Raw genomic sequence first — 19,498 nt, 5'->3', positions numbered from 1 at the left:
TATATATATATATATATGTATATATATATATATATATATATATATATATATATATATATATATATATATATATATATATATATATATGTCTATTATATAGCATGACGCTAATTATTTGTAGTTTTTTCATCGCAATTTTAAAATACACACGTACATATATATATGTATATGCAGGATGGTAGATTGACGGCTGGTGACCAACTGCTAAAAGTGGACGGACAAAGTTTAGTAGGAATAACTCAAGAAAAGTGAGTAACGATTGAGATTGCACAATGATTATAGAATCATCACTGTGGGAAAATCCCACGTGATACGTCAATTTTTACTGCAGTGAGAGTTGTCTACAGTAGCGGTGTCTGTCACTTTTTTTCCTTTTCTTTTTGTAGGGCTGCTGAATATTTAGTACGAACCGGGCCAATAGTAACGTTGGAAGTTGCTAAGCAAGGTGCCATATACCACGGTTTAGCCACTTTGCTGTCTCAACCTTCGCCAGTGATGACCAGAGGTGCGTATGTTTTTGTTGGTCCACATTTCGAACTAGTAACAACCACCACTCCGATTAATATTTTCAATGTAATACGTTCGAGTATTGTGCGAGTTCACCGCTCGACGATTCGTTCCGTTGTGATACTGACGAAACGAGAGGTTTGCGGTGAAAAAGTATACAAGTATATACACGCACGTGATGTGTGTATATAATTTACAAGACAATGAAGAACGCCGTGAAAGTGAGGCAACGAGCGTGAAAAGGAGCAATGTGATAATAAATAGAGAGGGGAGGTGAAACATTAAGCGATTGCTTAAAACTTGCGTTAGTAAAAATAGAAAATAATAAACTCCAATCGATCCCGGGGCGATGCTGTTGATTTTGTCGGAATTGCGGAATGTCGAGAGAACAGCTTGAGACAACGCTTTCACGAATCGTGAATTATTCGCTCGCATTGTCCGTCGCCTCGCATTTGTTATTTTGTTGTGGTCGGGTTCTGGTCCGTTGCCAAATACAGCCAAATATAGATAATCGCTGTGCTTGATTAACGCTTTACTAACTGATTGTTCCCGAGCAGCGCACAAGGTTCGACCCAAGTCCGAGAACTTGGAAGCTTCTTCGACGGTACAGGAAACGAACGAGCAGCCATCTACGTCGCATTCGATGGGTAATTTGTTGAGCGTTCCAAGGCATGCGATCGATTCGGAACGTTCGATCGATTCAGTACCAGGTGCGATTCTTTCTTCGATTTGTTCAAAAGGATTTGGATGTGCGTTGTTGTGAATTATTTTCGTCGAAATTTGTTCAATGTTTCTCCTTTCTGTATGTCGCTCCGTTGTATCTCGAATCGGTATACTGTGATCTGCTCTGGGAATCTCGTTTGCAACGAGTTGACCCATGACGAGCGGTTATTAAAATTAAAATAAAAATACGCGAAATACGTATGGCCGATAAAAGACAAAAGAGCAACATTTGAAAACGAGAAAAACGAGAAAGTATTGTAGTTGTTGAACATGGTAGTAGTAGTAGTGGTGGTGGTGGTGGTGGTGATGGTAATGGAAATTTTTGAGCAAATTTTCAGATTCTATGGATATTAGCAAATCACGCGATATTATTATTATTGTCTCTATATCTACCGAGCAGTAATGTACACGCTTCAACTTACCGATAACCAAGAAAACCAGACCAAAGTTTGCCAAAATTCTGTTTCAGAAGTTGGGCAATTCGTTTCGCTTGCCCAACCGATAAATGTAAATGCTGTCCGAACGTCGTCGTCGATCGTTTTAAACCCGTCGGCAAATTCGGACAGACAGCCCTCGGCAACGACAGCGACGACCGTCAAACGTGACGATCTCTCTCTCGATTCGATACCTTATATCGATCAAACTGTCGAAACGCCCTTCCCGTTTCATCCTTCGAACAAAGTCGACGATTACCGATCGAAAGGCAACGACGGCGCGTTTGACGCTGTGACGAATATCTCGCCAGACGATTTCGTCGCGAGATCGAATTTACCACGATGCAATGGCGACGACGTTACGATCAAACGTCCCAGATGCTCGCAACGATTGATGATCGAGGGATCACGGATCGCGAACGAGCACCGAGAAGAGGAATTGTGGGACGAGCGACAAGAAAAAGACGACGATGCTGTTGAAATCTGCACGATCTTGAGAACGACGGCAAAAAACGGCGTCGATAACGCAGCGATTCCAGTGTTAAATCTTGATCTGTCTGGCCTAGATGGCGATACGTCGGGCAACGTGTCGAGCTTCGGCAAGTGTTGGAAATCACCGGAAGAGGTGCGCCTCGGTTACGGTGGTCGCGTCGCAGCGTTGACCAAACACTTTTCGAAACTCGGCGACGTTGAACCGTCGATCGGTCGTCGACCCAATTCGATGAAATTGCTGGAGAGTTCGAAGAAGTTCGCATCGGAACCAAACGTCGCCTCGATTCGGGCTCGTCAAGCACTTTCCGGTCGGTTTCTTACCCTCGATGATGACGACAACGACGACAACGACGACAGTAATCACAATCACTGTCGATCCGAACTGGATTTGAGAGACGATGAGATCAAACGACGATATCTCCTATCGATCGAATCGGATCAAATGTTGGAAAAATTAACCGTCGATCTGTCGAGTGAGAACAGCGATCCCAACGATTTGGCTGAGGTAGTGCGCGGAGGTGTTAGATCGACGAATGGCAAACGAAAGTTGTCATTGTCGGAACAAAGACAGATGATAGAACAACTGAGAGAGATGTCCGATCTCGGCGACGATTCGAGAACAGCAGGAGGGTCGTCGTCCTTTCCCTATCGTTCTCCCTCTCTGCCTTCTTTCCACCTGTTGTCAAACAGATGTGCAAATGCCGAATCCTCGGACGGAGTTGTCGTTGATGAGAAGCGAGATGCGGCGTCTGCGCCGTTGCTTCTGCGTGAAATGCAGGCGAATATTCAGAGATTTGCGTCGTCGTGGCCAATGGATATCGGAGGGAATTGCGTTCAAGAGAAAAAGGGCAAACGATCGTCGCTGGTGCCCGTCGATGGTAAACTGATCAAAACCCTGTCCAATTCCTATCCGAACGTCGAGAAGGCGAGGGAATTGTTGCGTCGGAATGAGAACGAAAATGAGCAGCCAAAACGAAGGTGGTGTAACTCGAAGGAATGCTCTTTGGCGATTGAGAATCGATTGGGACGAGCTACCTCGTCGTTTCTCGTCACCAACGATCAGCGGTGTGTTCGATCTCTGAACGAGGACTCGTCGCGAGATAATAGAAACGATGAAAACGGGGCCAAAGCTCGTTGCAAACAAAGTTTCATCGTCGGAGATCTGAAATCTGAAGGGAATTCAGCGTCGCGCGTCGAAGGGAGAAACCATTTCGACGTTTTGCCGATTGAAATCGATCAACAGGGGTGTACAACGATTGAAAGAGAAACGTTGACGTCTGGCCGATCTAGAGATCTAGAGGCCGATACAAAGCTCGACCAAGATTGGAAAATGTCTGGTTTAGAATCCAAGATTTATCAAAGATCAAGTGAAACTCGTCTGGATATTGGCTTTCTTCTACGTAAGCAATTAATTCTGCTCTCGCACATCTTTCGAACGCGTGCCTGCCAATGTTGAGAAAAAGTGTCATGTACAAAATTTTTTAATGCCAATCCATAGTGTCATAGGGCATGTCAAGATACGTAAATACATTATTCTCTTGATTTTTTTGACACTTTGAGTTGCAGGAATTTGAATTTTGGTCGCAATTTTTAAGCACATTCTTTTGTTTCTTTCGTTGGTGACTCGTCTCGCCATGATGAGATGTTTACACGTTTTATGTAGGTTGAAAGTATAGAGCGAAAAAAAAGGGAGAGAGAGAGAGAGAGAGAGAGAGAGAGAGAGAGAGAGAAAGAGAGAGTGAGAGTGAGTGAGTGAGTGAGTGAGTGAGAATGAAAAAAAATGTACAAAAGAGACGAATGGAACTCGGCTCGCTTATAGCGGTGGTTCCCAACCTTCTTCTGGCCATGCCCCACCTGAGCATCTCTGAAATCCTTACAATATAATCCAAAAACTGAATTTTTAACGTGGAGAAAGTCTAAAAGGCCTCAACAAGCTTCCAAAGAGCGTGACGTCCACGAAAGAGAAAAATTGGAAAGTTGAATTTTCATTTAAAGAAATGCAGAAGAAAGAATTCACTGTTGGCAAACTCATTCTCGGATTGCCTTGCTGTGCTGGGGTGTGGGAGCCTACGGGGTTGGGAACCACGAGCTTACAGTCTTGATGTTACATGTTCGCTCCTTTTCTTGTTTATTTCATCCTCTCAGTTTCACGTGAAGATGACTGTGCACGTATATAATGTGTATGTATAGATTTGCGTATATTCGATATTTGTATTCTATGTCACTTACACGTTATTATCGTTTCTACGTCTCTCGTTGCGATGCATGCACGTGTATTGTTAGAACACATTCTCGAGTGAGCATAGATAAAATAAGCGTACAATGTGTACTTTGTAATCTGACAAACATACACGCACTGGTGATGGTACTGAATGATAACGATGAGCACGCGATGCACGCGTGAAGACTTGATGTTATTTATATATACTTTATGATTTCTTTTGAGCGATGCAATCCGTTCAATTGATATTCGTGATACGTATGTATATAGCAGTGACGGCGAACCTTTTTGAAAAGTAGGTTGAAATTTGTTCATTATTTTTTTTTTTTTTTAATACTAGCTCGTGGGTCACTAAGTCAGTGGCGTCACTTGGAAAGGTGGAGGGGAGGATGGTTAAAAACTACTTTTTTTTTGGTTCTCACTTTTATAATCCTCTAAAAAGTTTACGTTTCCTTTTTATTTTACTTTAACTTTTACTTTTGCAAGTAAAGAGCAAAAAATAAATGTCAACGTCGAAAAATTGATATAAAAGGGGTGACATCATGCCCAGTCACCCCTGCACTATACATTATATATATATACACACACACACACACACACACACACACACACACTTTATTTCTTAATATTTTTTATTGTCTGTTCTCTCTTTTATTATATAAAAAAGTAGCAAAGCTACCCATTCTATATAAAATTTTTTACACACAAGTAACTCGTATAACATTTAAGACTTAAAATACCTATATTATATATATATATATATATATATATATATATATATATATATATATACATAACCAAGTGGTAAATCTTCCATAAAACACAATTATGCATTTATTTCTCACTTTTAAGCTCTAACCGAACACTTGTAATTTTTTCAACATTTTTTGAAAAGAGGAGTTCGAAAAATAATTAAAATTGTTTTATATATATGATGATAAGTTTATAAAAATCAACGCGTGGGTCAGTGTCTGACCGGCGTTGGTTCATAGGTTCGTCATCATTGGTATATAGTATAGTGCCTGAGTTGTCCATGCCTGTCTAAATGTTTCATAGCAAACGTCGGTAAGCTACGAATATTACACAGATACATATGTAATATGTTTTCGCATGTGTGGTGGCTATCGCAGGACCTCGTCGCATGAGTGAACGAGATTTACCGTCTCGGCTTGGACGCGATGCAACTGCCCCGCAACAGCAAATACATACCAGCAAGTCCGTGCCAGCGTTGCATAGTAAGTAGAGATGATGACAATTGAAGGAGGGGAAATGAATGATGATGACTGCGAGCTCTGCGCTCTGTTATGACTGTCATTACCACGCTGTTGGTTGTTGAATTCGCGCACCCCTTTCGTTTCTCTTTGCTTCATTTCGTTACTACCTCGCCACACGATTTTAATCCGCTTCCCGTCTTTTCGTTTCGTTTTCTATTCTCTTTGTTTGTTCCATTTTCTCTACCTACAAGTACGTTGTATTTCTGTTTATTATTGTATCATTATCGCGTTATTGCCTCCTCGTATTGTTAAAATTTCACGTACGTACGCATGTAAATTAATGACACGTGTCGTATGAAACAGACGTAGGAACGGATGGGAAACAGCAGCACGAGGTGTTCAACCCTGGCTATAGCAGGGCATCGTCGAGCAACAGCGTTACACCGCCCGTCACTCAGCCACCTCCACCAATGACTGCGATCAACGGTTCGACGTCGCTACGTTCTCGGTAAGATTCCTTTTTTTTTCCCCCCCGAATTCTGGCAAATTACAGACGTTACACGTTGAATCACATCACGATTAATTGCTCTTCTCTTTTTTTATATATATATTTATATATATATATATATATATAAAACAGCTCGAGTCATAATTTGCACGACCCGACAAAAATTGGGACGTTACCACCAACCGGTCTTGTGAGTAGACAGCAGTCGTCGCCAAATTTGAACCCTGGTCAAACAACGAGTAACAATGCCTCGAGCGTCAATGTCGGTTCGAGCATGCTTCAAGGTAACGAAGCCGAAAGATTTTATCAAAACTTGAGCATCTATCGAAATCAAGACGCGCCCGCAAACACGGCCAAGCAACGGCACAGCCCGTCTCAACATTCGGATGATAGGTAAGCAGCTTTCTTTGTCGTTTGTCTCTTTCAATAAAATTCATTCGCTTCACTTTTCTTATTTCTTAGTTGATATTTCCCATTTGTGTGTTGTCAATTTAAATCTCCTAATTTTCTTCCTCCTTCTCGCGAATTCTTCAGGAATCCTTTGCAGTTGCAAAAGAACTCGAGAGGCTCGCAAAATTTTCTGAATCGTCCGGGTGCGTTTGAAATAAATCAGACCAAGGACCGTCCGATATCCGCGTACGTGCCTCAAGCCCAACAGCAAGCTTATCCCGTTGGTGGTCTGTCGCAGCAACAAAATTCTGCAGCGCCGCCAAGGTCTCAGTCGTCTCGAGACATAATACGACAAGAAGCGAAGCTTCAAGAAATGCAGGAGGAGGTCAGAAGACGTGAACTACGAGGTGGCGTTCCAGCTTCATTGAATCAGTATCGACCAAACGCGTATAATTTGAAAACAAACATGTCTGTTCAATCGTCGGTCGGTTCTGGCGTCCGACCGACAAAATCTATCGGTTCTCAACCAAATTTGGGGTCGAGTCCACCAGTAACAGTGTCCTCGGCACCATCCATCTCAGTGTCTGGTCATGTCGCCGCAAGGCAAACGGGTTCTTCGAATTCTGGTTACTTGGATACGCAGTACGGCTCGTACATGGTTCAGTATGGAAAGTCTTCGCATATGCACCAACATCAACATCAACACCAACATCAATCTCAACCTCAGTCGCAACATCAGCATCCACATCAACTTCAGCATCAGCATCAGCATCAGCATCAGCATCAACATCAGTATCAGCATCAGCATCAGCATCAGCACCAACATCAGCATCAACACCAACAGCAACAGCAACAGCAACACCAACACCAACATCAAAATGTACAACAACAACAACAACAAAATCTTGGACACATTCAATATGGACACGCTGGCGTGACATCACCGAGGGGAAAGAATGATTTGATTCGCTTGCAGTCAAACGGAATGTTTCTCGACTATGGAAGAGATCAGGGTATACGAGACATTGGGAAATTGTACGTGGATCAGAACCAACATGTTGCTGTTGGATCGCAGTATTATTTAAACGCCAATTCGGACGTACGAAACGAACATTATAATGACGAAGGTGAAATGAACAGAGCGCAAGCTGCGTCGGACGGAAATACCATGTCCAACGAAATTTCGATACGGTCTGCTCTAGCGGAAGAAGGATTTACAGAAAGTCCTCCGCCGCCGCCACCGAGCACTTCGACTCATCCACTTTACAACAAACAAACGGATTCAAGGTAACGTCTTGTTTATCGGTTACAATAGAAAGACGTAGATAACTAACGTTAGATAATTAAAGACTGAAAGAAACGCTTGCCCATCTAGGTACACCGCGAGTATGCAGGATCCTCCTCGCGGAGGATACTATCCTGCAAATACGAGTGGGGCTGCGTTACAACCACGTCAGTATCAGTATAGCGCTTCAAATCCGTGGCAGCGAGAAGAGAAAGAAAGAGTAAGTTCATTTGTCAAGTCTTTGTCGTTTATCGTTTTATTCTTACAATCACTGTCATTTAGGAACAAGCGCGCAGAAGAGAAGCTGCAAGACAATGGCGGGACCAACAAATAGCAGAATTAAGTGCACTATCTCATAGGACATCGCAACAAGAGGAGCAACTGCGAGCTCTTCAACTAGAGAGAGACTTTCAAAAGAGAGCCGAGGAAGTTGCCAACCAACAGGACGACGACGAGGAAAGTAACGACTTGGATACCGAAAACATAAGAATTCAACAAAGTTTGCTTCGTACAACGGTGGCGCAAGATCGAAATAATTCACTGGACCAACATCATCTCAACTTGTCTAGAACCAATATGATCAATCAATCTGTCAAAGGGAGCCACACTGGTCAGTCTACCGGTACTACTTCCCTGATGCATTCTACCAATGCCGCGACAGCACACACGATCAATAGTTCGTCTCAGCAATATTCGCAAAATGTTACAAATTTACAACAGCAGCAATCACATCAACAACAACAACAACAACAACAAGATAATTCTGACTCGCATTTATCGTCAGACTTTCAACACGAACACGCCAATCAAATGGCAAATAACATAGGGCAATTTCAAATGTCATCCTTGATTCATTTGACCTCCTCTCAGAAACCCCTTGGTTTGTCTCAATCTAACGAAGAAAAGGAAATTCATCGTAGACACGAGGAAATTAAGCGAAAACAAGTAGAATTCGATGATGCTCAGTCGAAAAAGAAGGAAGAAGAAATGAACAAGCAACAACAAATTCAACAAATGTATCAGCAACAGCATCATTCGCAGCAGTTGCAATCCCATTTAAAAACTCAACAGTTATTGCATCCCAGTATGTTACGATTGGACAGTTTAATTATTAACGGATCAAACGCATCTTGTAAGTATTTATATTATTCGTAATTATGAATTTCAATAAAAATGAAAAAAGAAATGATCTTCTTCTGGTAACTATTGTGATAATTATTCGATATATAAATACTACGTGTATATTTTGACAGCCACGCAAAACGCTAGCAATGACGCGCCTCTACCTCCAGAACGAGGTTCCAGTTACGCGATTATGTCGCAGCAGAGTACTCTCAGATCAAATAATGCAAACATATCAAATATAATAACGTTGACTCAACCGCAATCGACGTCCATTAAGAAAGTTTCTTTTCACGACTCGAACGCAAATGTAGAATCTATGCAACGAAACGTTTCGTCTGGAAATTCTAATACGAGTCAAGTTTCGACTATGGATGTCATTACAGAAGATCCAAATGTAAGATAGATTGCACGCATATGTGTATATTTTTAAATTAACATCACTTTTACATATATCTAATCGTTTGTATTTTTTTTTTTTAACTACTTACAAATATTGTATAAATTGTATTGCATAAGAAAACTTGACGAGCCTTCTTGTTGCACATACATACACTCAGAATCGATCATTTAGCACTTAAGAATCGATTTCGAAGCACTTGACTTTTCTTGCGTAATTAAATCTTTCATTAATTCAACATGTAGCCAACTATTTACATGTAGCTAGCTTCCCGGTATTCTTGTGGAAAATTCAATTACAAAAACTGTGCAAACCGCATTTTCAGAATTTCATAAACGATGCGGAAATTTTATTGGCATCTCCAAAAACGCCTGAAGGATCCAGTGGAACTTCGATTACTGGTAGTACACCTGGTGTTATAGGTGCTCAGGAAGTATACAAGTAACGCCATGACATGCTAATTTTGTTGTTCTCGAATGATTAGTAATAATCAGAAGATAAACTGTAGATTTTTCACTTGGCTATTTAGGGATCCTAGACAAAGAAGACTCGCTGAAAAGCAAAAACAGCAACAAAGTTCTCAAGTGGGACAAGTACCTGAAAAGCTCAGTTTTAAGGAAAAAATGAAGATGTTCGCAATGGAAACCGGTGAAGATGGAACCCCGCGGGACAAGGTAAAAATTTCACGTGCGCAGCGCGAGATAGACAACATTGGAAACCCCAGTGTTCCTACACTAAACAGTAATAACCATCATCACCACCACAACCACCACAGTAACAACAACAACAACAATAACAGCAACAGTGGCAGCAGTAGCAATAATCCAAATAACAATAACAGTAACAATGGCAGTAATATCAATAACAATAATAGCAACCGACAACAATAGAAATTAAGACTGAAAATTAAAAATTGATTTATTTTTTTTAGAATCATACTGTTGTTAATGCGAATAAAGATCAGAAAGATCAGCATGGTAAAGGTCGAGAACGAAACTTGTTATATTTAATGTAGAGTATATAATGTGTATTATATTCGTAACGGAACCGACCATTCTATGTAGACGTATATGGATCATTCCAGCAATTATTTGCACTGTTTTGACCAAAAGTATGCCATGAAAATGGATATGGAGACGAGACAAGTAGTAGGACAATTGTTATTTAGGTAGGGGTATATTAGGGTAAAATAAATGCATTCACGTAATAGTATATTTCACCTCTTGGCTTTTGTATTTTTAGTATTTAATTACACAGTTAATGTCGAATGCATTTAATGCCTAATCATTCCATTGGACCAATTTGCATTTTCTGATAGTTCTACGCAATGGCTACTATAAGGCTTATAACGAAATCTATGGTAATTAACCTGGGATTTGAGAATTATTACATCGATTTTACTGAAACACAGTGTACCATATAAAGATTATACATTTTATCTTGAATGTACATAGATAGAACACTAGTTGAATTTTTAGAATTACTTGTTATTTACGATATTGTTTCGTATTTATATATTTGATGTGTGACGCGTATCGGATACCGAGCACTCTGACCGACTCGTGTGCACTTTTTCGTTACACAGCCAAGAGGCACGATAGCTTTAATGCAATCGTCGTTGATGAAATATTTACGAATTTAATCAAATGTGTGGCAGCTTTAAAATGAAATAATGATTATATAACACAAATGACACATATATATTTGACCAAACGAAATTTCAAATGGTAAACTACTAAATTCACGTTATTGATCAGTCCGTTCTAGATCTATTAGATTAGTTTCTTACGGTGACCAATAATAATTCTTCCACCTTGGTTCATTACGTGCGTAGATGTAGTTGCATTGTTGTAAGATTTTATTTTATTTACGTGCGTTTATCGTACGACGCACATGTAATTTCTCGTCGAGCGATGTGGAGAAAAAGACGCTGTAACTCCTATGTTTCTTTTTCTTTACATCGCAACATTGGATTTTACCATTTGTTTTTACAATCGTATATTTAGTTGTTCCGATGATAATGAAATTTGCGAGATCTATTGAAAAAGAAAGTTGTTGAAATTAAGATAAATCAACAGGGAAGTAGATAAACTAACGAGAAATCAATGCGCGGCACGTAGAAATATCGTTTTTATTGTGTACAACGAACGTATGATGTTACATAATATAGTTACACTATATATTTTTTCTAACATATATGTATTTTCACGTTCCGTCGATACGAAAGTAATTTGATAATGATTTAAACAAGTATTTGCAAAGTATTGTCACAGTTTACTATTGTATACATTAACGATTATACATAACATTTACAGATCACCTATTTTTTAATTAATGTAAACGTACGATGCGATTAAGAAATAAAAAAAAAGTTATTTGTAATCTAAAGTGATTGAAAAAAAGTATTTTAGACAAGATGATACTCCTTGATTTCTAAGTGGTACCTACTTATAGGTATTAATACACACATACATACACACACACACACACACATGTACATGCAAAGAAAAATACACAGATTTTAGATTACAAGATATATATTATCAAAGAGATTAATTATAATGATAAGAAATTCTAACGAAGATTATTTGGACATGTATATAAATGAAGAGGAATATTTTCAAAGTGTCATTAATAAACGAAAGGAAGAGTATAACATAACAAGCAAATAAATTTAATTATGTTTATGTACACATTCAACCATTTCCCTCTTTAGCCTGCAACTTATAATAATATACAGATAGAAAGAGAGAGCTATTATACGATTATATCATTGGAATAAAAATCATAAAAATTTTATACTGTAGAAAAGTTTTAACTTTGAAAAACAGTACAATGGTATATGTACATTGAACTTAATTTGATTAGAAGATTAAATTATACAACGATACGTACGATACACATATTTCTACATAATCGAATTTAATCTGCCTCGAGTATAGAATCCTATATATTAGAAAATTCCAAAGTAATATACAGTAGAACGTGAATTATCTGAATACAGCCTAATTATATAAGTGCACATTTAAATTACATCTTTCAAACGAGCAACTTTTATACTTTGGAACGGATAAAATGATCCTTTGAAATGGATAAAATGTCCACCAAATTTTAGTGCCTCGTCCAGGTAAACTTGCCCTTCATTTACACCATGAAAATACTATTAAAAGAAAAATTAATTAAATATCATTGAATATTTAAAAAAGAAGTGAAAATACATATTATAATTCAGTCGCAGAATATAATGTTGGAAAATGTACAATTAGTATTAAAAAATAGTGCTAGTATTAAAAAATAGTGAATCGATATTATTGGAATTTTAAAGTAACTTGAACAATAAGAGAGATTTTCATCTGTAGAGAGAAGTTCGAAGGTAGCAAATGTGATGATAATTAAATCTATGTATGTATGTACAAATGGATCTGGCATTAATCGCAAGAGATAGAGCTCTTGTGTTGCATACCAGGTGAAGAGACAATGGAAATCTTACAGCATCTATGTACGTATTCTTTTACGTAATAAACACTCGTGTTTGAAACCTATTTGCGAAGTTGATTCCTCCAGACCGCTTGTTTAATCGGAACGGATTTGTGTCCCGATTAGTTCGGATAATCGACGTTCTACTCTGTATTTACGACGTTTCCAATCCTCGGCTATTCTATTTCTGTGTCTCCGGCCAAGCTGAAACTAGCGAATCGCGAGCACAAAGAGATGTTTGTCGCGAGTCAGTTTCACTTTGTGCGACAAGTATATTTTTGATACATACTAGGGATATATTTTAGATATCACTCAGAGTCTCTTCGTTCGTGTCCAGTTGCTGCGACATCACGAAAAGAGAACGCATACGACGCATGTTATAATTTAGCTAACATCGACTGGAAATTTGCCGAGAGAGGCGGCATAGTCGCGTCAGGTGGAAGGAAACGTCTCCTCCGTTGATCCGTGGAATATAGTCAGGAAAACTAAATTCAAAGAAATTGTGTTAGTCGATTCGACCGCATCGTGGATAGTTGTGCTTGCGTCTCGACTGAATTCACAGTACGATAGCAGCAAGTTCTTTTGGGAAAGAGTAACAGAGTTCCAGTCACGTTCGTGCGTTTTATCACGTCGATACACTTGTTATACCGCCGAAAGCGTCAAGTGAAAAACCGTTTCAATGGTGAACACACTCGGGAGGAAATATTGACTGATTTACGTCTATTAACGTGCACGTATGAGAATCGGTTCTCATTTAGACGGTAGACGAAATTGAAGCATCGAACGAATACAGCGATTATAACGTTATAATTTCTATGTAAAGTTAACCATTGTGTGGATTGAGCACATGCGTGGTATTATTTATCGTTGAAACGATTCCTAACCTGCAGGTAAATATTTTCGTTATTTCTATTTTAATTTGGATTACGTAAACAGCCAGTTTAATTCTGCGTAAAAAAAAAGAGCATTCGTTTGTCGAATAAACGCTGTTCGAGTATGTTGCACGTGCGTTTACACGTACGAGAATTTTTCCAAAACGTAATTTTTGTTAGTCTAGCAAAAGATCTAGCGGAGACTAGCGGAGTTTGATTAATAGTAAACGCTAATTTCATGTGGGATACACATCATCGATGAGTATGGAATATCGTCGATGTTCGTGCTCCTGTTTTGCGAGTGTGTGCATGCCATGTGTGTGCAAACGCGAACGCTTTGCCGATCACACACGAAACCATAAAATTGGTCGGGATCGCTTAGGAAACCAGTTTATATGGTACTTGAATTAGACTCGTGGATGCCGGTGCGTTGTTGTATCAGTCAGTGTTCTCTGCGATCCAAATAATCCTGCCGAAGTTTTCTCTTATAATGTACATAAGTCTTTACTTTCGTCAGATCCGCCAGGAAATAATATACGAAAATTCTAATGTGCAATTTTATTGGTAGGGATCGAACGATAAACGGATAAATTGGCAACGATTAAAGGATCCTTGAAAGGTTTACAAGTACGTGTGTGCGCATCGATTGATTTGGTAGCTACCGTCGTGGAAGAGATCGAGCGATGTTTTTAAAAAGAAAATTGTCTGGCAAGCGTATATTTAATATACGCAACTGCATTCGTAACGATAACAGGAGTTTCCGTTTCCACAGTATATTATTGTTATCTTCGAAATTGAAATTTACCGAGTGGCTCGAGATTATCTGTTTCGCATTGCGAGGAAGGAAATTAACGAGCGAGAAAAGATTCTTCTTTTTTTTTCTTTCTTTCTTTCTTAACAACTCTAGTAGTCTCAGAGATAATTGCGATTTAGGTGTGGAAAGAAAGGAGGTGAAAAGGATGCGCGAGTGGAGAAAAAAAAGAGACGATATCTCGATATGTCGGTGTGGTTGTGAGAGAGATTTTTAAAAATAGTACCAAAAGGTAGATTGATGCTCTTTCGCAAGAATTTGCGAATTACGGCAATATTCTCATGCACGGGTAACATTGCAAGTATGCAAATTGAATTGCAGCGTTATCAATGATGATTTCGCATTGCTAAAATAGAAATGTATTTTAAGGAAAACCGAGAGTTTTTGAGCCCTGTTACATACGTCCTATTGACGCATTGGCGAAATGCCAAATATTTGCACTAGCCAGAACTATCCAACACAGTTGGAAGCATATATTTCACAGAATTTCCCCGATTGAATACCGCTGATCTGTCAACCGCATATTAAAATTCAACGACAAGTTGGAGTTGATACCAGGCATTCTTAACGTATTCATCAAAATTTTGGTCTATGCTGTATTTATATTCTCTGTTCGTCTCGCCTTAAATTTTCTTATCTTTTCATTTTGAAGTTATCGTTGTATCCATCCTTTTCAGAGAATTTTCACCAAAACAAACACCTAAAAACGTAAAAGTAAAAAGAAAGACGCGTTACATCATTGTGTATCATTCATACATGCGGTAGGATATCGCAGAGTGTCGCCAAATTAATTCTTCTTGACTCGTTACATTCTTAAAAAAAAAAAAAAAAAAAAAAAAGGAACAAGAATAGATTTAGTAAGTGTAAAAGACAAGTGGACACCAGACAATGTATCGAAAATTTGGTAGATTTTCCGAAAAAGAGGATAACTAAAGCTACGTTGGAACTTTACATAATATGAATGAAGATGAACGTGGTTGGTTAGATAGTCGAGCGTAAAACAAGTGTGCCCGTGAAGAGAAACAAGATAAAAGAAGAAGAAACATGTAATAAGAGAAAAAGAAGAAACAATGGCAGGAGAAGCTCCGTGTAAAGCTGTAGATGGTTGTTGCATGGCGAAATGAAGCGCGGGGTTGTTGATTAGGTGGTAAGATGAGACGATGAAAAGAAGTTGCAACGATATGACACGTATTTGAGTGTCATATACAATACAATGTGATACGGTGCGACGAATCTCGCGAGTCGACAATAACATGTAGATACAATCAACAAGAAGAAGATTGGAAAGAAAGTAACATCCACTGTTTTATCGGTGGAGAGAAAATCTCGATGAGACACAGCAACGAGGAGAGAGAGACTGATTGTCGGCGAGAGTGACGATAGCAACGACGAGATGACAAGATAACGAAACGGATGCGAAAAAATTCGAGACAGCAGTACGATAGGGGAAGATAAGGCGAGAAGAATAAAGATAAAACATATCATTGTGTAGGAAGGAAAAGATCTTGGTAAAAGGTTGGAAACTTTTCGACGACATACATATGTTACGTATATTTTCGATACTGTAGAAAAGCAGGAACTTGATCTCTGCTCTCGAAGATTTTGAAACGTGAGTCCATATAAATTTATTCACGCATTTAGATTTGTTAATACGCGTGTTTCGAAACGCCGAAAGAAATACATAGGAGAAATATTTGCGCGAAAAGAGAAAGTGTACGGATTTGTTTCAAGTCAACTTACTGGTAAGCGTGTCTAGATGTATTATAATACTATTAAATGTTATTAAATATATATATATATATTTCGTAAATCTGCTATGTGTGAAACGCGCCGAATCATGAAAAATTATTGATAGAAGAGGAAGAGGCAACCATCTTCTGCGTCAATCTTGCCTTTTGATTTTTAATTCTCTCTCTGCTCTGCCTTTGTGCGTTGTGTTACAAATTGTCGAGTTTCGCTTTTTGTAGTTTGGATTTGCATTTCTTGCTCTTCTCTCGTTCAATTCGAGTTTGTATTGATTTTTTTTAATCCATCTAACGTGTATGCACAGTGCATACACACACGTACCAGACATGCATCTCGCAGATTCTTTTCCACTCTAACTTTGTGCTGTACATGAACGTGAGTGTTTACGTACGTTCATGTTTAACAACCAAAACGTTGAAAACTAATCGTAACATTGTGCAATTGCGAGAGATCGCGGCGCGTATCGATTCGAGTTTGCGGTTGAAGATTTGTACGTGTGTCTCGGGAGCATGGAGGCGAGGAGCATTACACGTGACTCTGAGAAAATAAATATGTTTGTTTACTTTGAATTACATGCGACGAACGCATTTTAGGACGCAAGGCTTATTTATCCGGTTGAAACGATTAGGACGAGGTAGATAATTATTCGCGAATGAGAGCGTGTAAGGAAACGATGTTTGTTGTTTGTCGGCCGATCGATTCACAGTATAATATGCGCAATAACGAGATCTAGTTTCGCATTACCTTCGATAGAAGAGTACGCGTATAAGAATCTACGCCTTCGAACTCGACCGCAGAGGTGACCTCTGATCAGTGGTATCAATAATTTACCAGATCGGATTCGCGATACATCAAATTTCAACTCGGACATTGTGTGTGGCATGCATACGGGAAGGAGGAAAAGAGAAGAAGCAACATTTTAACTAGTAGTATGTATGTATGTATGTGTGTATGTATACAGTGTGCATGGAACGTGTGCATAGAAAAGTTACAATAAGATCGAAACGAACACATTCATTTCGCATATCCGAACATGGATTGCATTTGCGAGGGAATTCGTCCATGTTGTCTGTCTGTACGTACATACGCACACGTAGATACCTACGGGTCTGTATATATGTAAGTACGTATATGTCGTGTGGAAACCAGCATTAAATTTCTCTCTCTCTCTATCTATCTATCTATCTATCTATCTATCTATCTATCTCTATCTCTATCTCTATTTCTCTCCCCCACTCGGGTAAAGTAGGTTTTCGCACTACGTCTAATTTGAATTCGTTGGACAATCGGCGCAATTGGCTTGTTTGCTTGAGCTTTTTGTTTTCTGTGTACGGCGAACTCCCGGTTTATCTATTGCATTAGGCGATTAAACAGACTTTACGCGCGTACACTCTTTACGTAATGAATCAATGAAGCGCGCGCGCGCAAGAGCGGGTCCGTGCGCCCAAGTGACTACATTCGATTTTCGTATTTCACACACAGTGTATCGATGTGCCTCTCCGTGCGGCTCCCATTTCGGTATAGAGTATCTCCGATTGCAACAAACTCGACTAATCTTTTACGATTAACAGCCAATTTTTCCTTCTCTGTTCTCTCCGTACTCTGTGCCTTTCTCCCTTTGTCTAAAATTTCTTTTTCTTTTTCAGTTTTTCCAGATTACGACACGATCGCGTTTCCTCTCTGTTCCTGCTGCTCAGCGAATTTCTTGTTGAAAGTGCAAGTCTTACTTTAAATCTACTTTAAAGTCGGTGGGGATCTTTGAACAACAGGAAGAAGCATGCACGGGACCGAGTCGTCCTGGTCTCTTCCACCGAAACAGGCTCTCTACGATCCAACGCTTGAAAGGGATGCTTGCGGTGTTGGATTCATTGTTGCCATAGATGGGAAAAAGTCGCATAAAGTGAGTGTTGTCACCACGCAGCAGTGGAGAGTCGCGCGCGTAGCTTTTTCTCATTGGGCTTGGAATTTTGCCTTTAAAGAGAGTTTGTTCTCCTAGCCCGAGTGGCGTTGGAACGTCGTCTTTGCACGCTTGTGTCTGACAATGAGCTGTGCCTATGTTAACCGAAAAAGCGTTCGCTGGCTCTCCACGATTCGCATACGTTTCGCCAGATAGCATACACGGATTTTCTCTTTCATTTCGTTCGTATTATTGCAGATTGTTCGCGATGCAGAAACCCTTTCGGCGCGTATGAACCACCGTGGTGCTTGTGCCTGCGATAACGATACCGGCGACGGGGCCGGTGTTCTTTGTGCAATTCCACACGAATATTACGCCGATGAATTGCGGTAAGAGATAACACACCGAGATCTTTTACTGCTTTATCATCTTGTGACGTATTAACCGACCGATAACGCGTGTGTTTAATTTTATAATTTCTGCAGATCGATGGCGTAATTCTAGGTTATATCGCTGTGTCGTCGACGAGCGTATCAATAATACTGCGTGTTTATCTCGTTATCACAACTATTATAATTATTATTGTTATTAGAATACTGCCGTCGTCGATATCAAACGATACATAATCGCTACGTAATCCCCTACAATCAGGGCGAAATCTTTCATTTGTTCTTTTATTCAGTTACTTATCTTGTTTTTTTTTTCTTCTTCCTCTTCTAAATCACCAGATTAAGCCTGTTTCGTGTTCAATAAAGTACAGTGGTTGCAAAGGTCATTAGTAACGTAATAATTGTCATACCACATACCATGCGTGTTACGTTACATTGATATTTCGTACAAAGTAATTTGTCACCTAAACTTCACGTTTCTTTCTTTCATTTTGTTTTTCAGCAAACGACAAAATATCGAATTACCTCAATTTGGCCGTTATGCCACCGGCATTTTGTTCCTTGATCAAAACTCGCATCAGCAAGCTGAGGCTGCGTTTGAAAAATTGACCGAAGAATGCAATTTAAGGGTATGGTAATTGATATTGCTTCCTTCAGTCATTTCCTTCATGAAGCATAACGCATAACTTCATTAGTATGACAGAGTGTAAGGTTATCTTTCCGTATTGCAGGTAATTTGCTGGCGAGATGTTCCAACAGATGATACACGAATTGGCCAAGTGGCACAAAAATGCGAACCTTACATGCGCCAAGTTTTTGTCACTGGCGACCAAGACGATGTTAATCTTGAACGACAGGTAGGTATTAAGATAATATTTCTTCGATATCACACTCGTCGAAATTATTTCTACTATATTATTATCGAAATCGTTATTTAAATTGTTAAACATTGTTTTAGACTATCATTTTCTCCTTTTGTCTCTTTTTTTTTTTTTTTTTTTTTTTTTTTT

The 19,498-nt window shown here is 39.2% G+C and overlaps 2 protein-coding genes and 2 long non-coding RNA genes across 24 annotated transcripts in view; 2 read left to right on the top strand and 2 right to left on the bottom strand.

Annotated features, from left to right (window-relative positions):
• The window catches only part of LOC122535196 (afadin-like), a 24,658-nt gene extending 12,689 nt beyond the window's left edge, over positions 1-11,969 (top strand). For 10 of the 16 annotated variants that reach the window (XM_043666508.1, XM_043666506.1, XM_043666509.1 and 7 more), the window contains 13 exons: positions 175-248; positions 387-505; positions 1,062-1,217; positions 1,700-3,556; positions 5,508-5,612; positions 5,955-6,099; positions 6,232-6,492; positions 6,634-7,776; positions 7,865-7,994; positions 8,057-8,906; positions 9,028-9,293; positions 9,622-9,737; positions 9,826-11,969. In XM_043666508.1, the coding sequence (XP_043522443.1) occupies positions 175-248; positions 387-505; positions 1,062-1,217; positions 1,700-3,556; positions 5,508-5,612; positions 5,955-6,099; positions 6,232-6,492; positions 6,634-7,776; positions 7,865-7,994; positions 8,057-8,906; positions 9,028-9,293; positions 9,622-9,737; positions 9,826-10,186 (5,583 nt within the window). In that variant the 3' untranslated portion in view covers positions 10,187-11,969. Of the gene's footprint in view, positions 1-174; positions 249-386; positions 506-1,061; positions 1,218-1,699; positions 3,557-5,507; positions 5,613-5,954; positions 6,100-6,231; positions 6,493-6,633; positions 7,777-7,864; positions 7,995-8,056; positions 8,907-9,027; positions 9,294-9,621; positions 9,776-9,825 lie in introns of all 16 variants that reach the window. The other 6 variants (XM_043666504.1, XM_043666514.1, XM_043666517.1 and 3 more) reach the window with 6 other exon arrangements.
• On the bottom strand, positions 11,296-13,154 carry LOC122535208. Its single transcript, XR_006308113.1, has 2 exons — positions 13,063-13,154; positions 11,296-12,983 (listed from the first exon to the last, which is right to left on the bottom strand). It is a non-coding gene; the product is annotated as an uncharacterized LOC122535208 (long non-coding RNA).
• Positions 13,155-13,310: 156 nt separating this feature from the next.
• Positions 13,311-19,498, top strand: part of LOC122535197 (glutamate synthase [NADH]) — a 17,984-nt gene continuing 11,796 nt past the window's right edge. Inside the window, exons 1-5 of one of the 6 annotated variants that reach the window (XM_043666523.1) lie at positions 13,311-13,663; positions 17,849-18,102; positions 18,358-18,488; positions 18,991-19,117; positions 19,220-19,345. In XM_043666523.1, coding sequence (XP_043522458.1) covers positions 17,980-18,102; positions 18,358-18,488; positions 18,991-19,117; positions 19,220-19,345 — 507 coding nt within the window. In that variant the 5' untranslated portion in view covers positions 13,311-13,663; positions 17,849-17,979. Of the gene's footprint in view, positions 13,664-15,305; positions 16,066-17,616; positions 17,721-17,848; positions 18,103-18,357; positions 18,489-18,990; positions 19,118-19,219; positions 19,346-19,498 lie in introns of those variants that run through there. The other 5 variants (XR_006308112.1, XM_043666521.1, XM_043666524.1 and 2 more) reach the window with 5 other exon arrangements.
• LOC122535210 lies at positions 14,188-14,857 on the bottom strand. Its single transcript, XR_006308115.1, has 2 exons — positions 14,632-14,857; positions 14,188-14,556 (listed from the first exon to the last, which is right to left on the bottom strand). It is a non-coding gene; the product is annotated as an uncharacterized LOC122535210 (long non-coding RNA).

This window comes from Frieseomelitta varia, unplaced genomic scaffold (genome assembly GCF_011392965.1).
Source record: "Frieseomelitta varia isolate USP_RPSP 00005682 unplaced genomic scaffold, Fvar_1.2 scaffold_681, whole genome shotgun sequence".
Lineage (NCBI taxonomy): Eukaryota > Metazoa > Arthropoda > Insecta > Hymenoptera > Apidae > Frieseomelitta > Frieseomelitta varia.
Note: the sequence above shows the minus strand (reverse complement) of the source record. Positions and strands in the feature narration are given on the sequence as shown.